General features: G+C 46.5%; 1 protein-coding gene across 1 annotated transcript; it reads right to left on the reverse strand.

The window, feature by feature from the left end:
• Positions 1-296: 296 nt before the first annotated feature.
• On the reverse strand, positions 297-2,858 carry LOC107570245 (protein CYR61-like). The gene is made up of 5 exons (XM_016256453.1): positions 2,700-2,858; positions 2,166-2,379; positions 1,644-1,988; positions 1,363-1,559; positions 297-1,281 (listed from the first exon to the last, which is right to left on the reverse strand). The coding sequence occupies exons 1-5, from the start codon at positions 2,745-2,747 to the stop codon at positions 979-981; spliced, it is 1,107 nt and encodes a 368-aa protein (XP_016111939.1). The 5' UTR covers positions 2,748-2,858; the 3' UTR covers positions 297-978.
• Positions 2,859-3,133: the final 275 nt, after the last annotated feature.

Below are 3,133 nucleotides of genomic sequence, written 5' to 3' on the forward strand. Positions count from 1 at the left end.
AGTTTGGAAAAGCACTCAAGATTCCGGGCACAGCTCCATGCTCTCCGCTATTGCTGGGTCTCTTAATTGTTTTCTTGAAGGAACTAAATGAACGAGCAGCTCAGGTTTTATTGTAGGAAGCAAGTGAAGGCTTACGGTTCCCCAATAGCATTCCATTCAACAGAGAGAAGCGAGAGAAACTTCCAGAACTGCTGTAATATAACCAGCCCTTAATTCTAAACGTTGAAAGATTGTGTCTCATGAATGACCTGTGCTTTTGGCACTGTTGTCAACATTCAAGAACGCAACACAAGGTGATTAGTTCATAAATAAATCTTTTATTTGTAACATATAAAATTAGATCATAGATAATTTTTACACTTTATTCCAGTATGGCATTGTTCAAATAAAAGCTACATTTGCGATAAATAATATTAATAACAATAATAAAACATTCATTCAACCTTTAAAGTCTGTTGTTAATCATGTCGTGGAGTTGGATTTCTCTAGCTGCCAAACAATGAGGATGCGTTCACCCGCATTAGGGGGAGTATTACATGGACAAACTCAACCTTGACCAGGTTCATAGTCTACCAGTTGTATGTTTTGCATGTGCATATCTACAATTGGGAATATACACACACACATACAAGTCTACAGTTTGGGTCATGTTTTGTATTTAGACATCAAGATATACATCAGGAATTGTAATATTAACAACTGCATCTTTACAGGTTGCTCCATAACGAAGCTATAAAACGTAGCACTCCATTGTGGAGCGAGCCTTTTCGAAACGCTGACGCGGCCTCAGCAAACAGTGCACTTCAAAGTCCCCATAATGTAAGTCCGTAATTCCGTGGGAATCTAGTTACAACAGGAGATGGTAGTTGATTAGCCGGCAGACGGGCCCCCCGATTGAGCAACTGGGCTGCCATTGGTCGTCGCTCGTGACGCGCTCCCGGTCACGCAAGGGTTGAGGTGGGATTCCCTGGCCGGCGCTCAGTCTCTGAACTTGTGGATGTCGTTGAAGAGTCTGTAGAAGGGGTAGGTGGCGTCATTGCCATTGGCGCAGTTGTAGGTGCACTTGCAGGATTCGATCATCATGACGTTCTTGTTGAAGGTCTCGCCGTCCTCACAGCGGAACTTGACGCGGATGGTGCGGGTCTGCTGTGGGCTGCAGCAGCGGCTGTCCACGCAGGAGCCGCAGTACCTGGGGCGGTACTTCTTCAGACTGGAGCATCCGGCGTAGGTGAACTTCACCGGCTGCATGGTCTTCTTGGTCCGGTTGCATTTCTTTCCCTTCTGTTGAGAGTACACAAGATAAGTTAGATGCATGCAAATAACATGAGGCAATGCGTTTGTTTTGGCAGGGATGTTGCATACCTTGAGGCTGGTGTATGGCGATTGGCTGCATGGACGGACTTCGCAGATCCTGGTCTCTTTAACCAACTTGCATTCGCCGTTGTCGTTGGTTATCCTGGTGGAGATTCCAGTGCCACAGGTCTTGGAGCATTGGGACCAGGGTGTGGTCTGCACAATGCACTTCTCAAACTGGCGGGATTCCGGCTGGGATCGGAATGCTGTGAACAAACAAAGCGCTATTTAAAACGCTGCTTGTATACAAATCACACATGCATGCTAAGCCAAAGCATGTTTGATCTTACCAGGCAAGGATTTGAGTCCGGCCTTCACGATGGAGATGAGCTCGTTCGTTTTGGTGAGGTCGCTCTCGGTGTCGTCGACCGTCGGATCGTTGCCAAACAGCTTGTCGATGGATTCCTTAGTCTTCCCGTTATAGCAGACCCATTCCTCGCAGCACTGGCCTGGCACTTTGACCAGCCTGGGGTTGGCGCAGCCCAACGTGGGTAGGGAGAGCTCTTGCGGGCAAAGCGGAATGCAGCCCACTGCCCCGTCGATGCAAGTGCACTGGTGCTTGCAGTTGGGCTGGAAGCTTTCTCCATTCTGGTAGATCCTGCTGTTGTACTCGCATGGTCTGCCCTCGGATTTGGCTGTTAGTGAAAACGAAAGGTGTATTTTAATCTAACTGTCCACAGAGCTTTGATCATTCCAATGCAAAAGTCCAAACATCCAACTTATTTTTATTTTTTCCTTCCACAAAGCCTTCCCCCTTCCAATCCACACATGCTTTCCATTCGGTGTCTTTTACAAAGTAATGAGAAACATACCTCGGCAGATGCCTCTGGTGGCCCCATGGATGGCCCCGAAGTTGCACTCCAGCCCTTTGGTGTGGTCGCACGGCTCTGTCTTTCTGCAGTCTTCGTTCAGCTGTCTGGCACACACTTTGCAGCAGCCGCAGCCGTCTGAGACCAGACTGACTCCAGGCGTGCATTTGGGAAGCTCTGGCGGGCATGAGCATGTCGCTGGGCAGCTGGAGAAGACCTGAGCAGAAAAACCAGGAAACTTTAATGACTTTCAAGCCACTTTACAACAAAGATCAAACTAAATGTAGAAGTTTAAGAAAAAGCCAGTGAAAGTAAGACTCTAATGTAAATAACTGAGGGATCTAGCACCTCAGTGTCTATTGTTCTAACTGGAGGACACGTTTGTGCATTCAAAAACTAATCCTCCACTGTAAACGCCCCCTAAATGATCAATAATTCCATGAATATACTGTGGGTTGTTTCTTCGAGTAAGTTCTCTATTCCAAGTCATCACACACAACTTCTATAATAAGCACATGAGTAATAAAAGTAACTTACCACATTAAAGTGTGCAATAAGGATGACGATAACAGCCCAAGCAAACATCTTCGCTTCTCTGTGTACTGTAGATTGTTGAGTCAAACGAACAATTCCTGGGTTTAAGTCCTCGTTTGCGCGTCGCGTTCTCGCTTTGTTTTGGTGCGTCTGAAGGCGCAGCGCTCTGAGAGTGAAGACGCGCTCAGCTCCTCTTTTATACTGTAGCGGAGCCCTGACGTCACCATCACTGAACTGTCCCGAAGCTATGCGAGGAATGCTTCTCCATCCGAGCTAAGCACCACCCTGTCTAACTTTCTTTTTTCTGTCTTAAATGAATTTCCCCCTCTCACTGAACACATTTTTTTACTGTTTCCCCCCTCTATATTTCTCTCTCTCTCCCTCTGCTCTCTTTACGCGTACAATTCAATACTTTAATTCTTGAAACCATAGCTTTT

Source organism: Sinocyclocheilus grahami, unplaced genomic scaffold, assembly GCF_001515645.1.
Source record: "Sinocyclocheilus grahami isolate Dianchi unplaced genomic scaffold, SAMN03320097.WGS_v1.1 scaffold1431.1, whole genome shotgun sequence".
Classification (NCBI taxonomy): domain Eukaryota; kingdom Metazoa; phylum Chordata; class Actinopteri; order Cypriniformes; family Cyprinidae; genus Sinocyclocheilus; species Sinocyclocheilus grahami.

Coding starts and splice junctions, on each gene's coding strand:
- LOC107570245 (XM_016256453.1), bottom strand. CDS start 2,747: ATGTTTGCTTGGGCTGTTATCGTCATCCTTATTGCACACTTTAATGTG. Junction 1,560..1,643: donor CGGACTCAAATCCTTGCCTG/GTAAGATCAAAC, acceptor GTTTGTTCACAG/CATTCCGATCCCAGCCGGAA. Junction 1,282..1,362: donor CGCCATACACCAGCCTCAAG/GTATGCAACATC, acceptor TACTCTCAACAG/AAGGGAAAGAAATGCAACCG.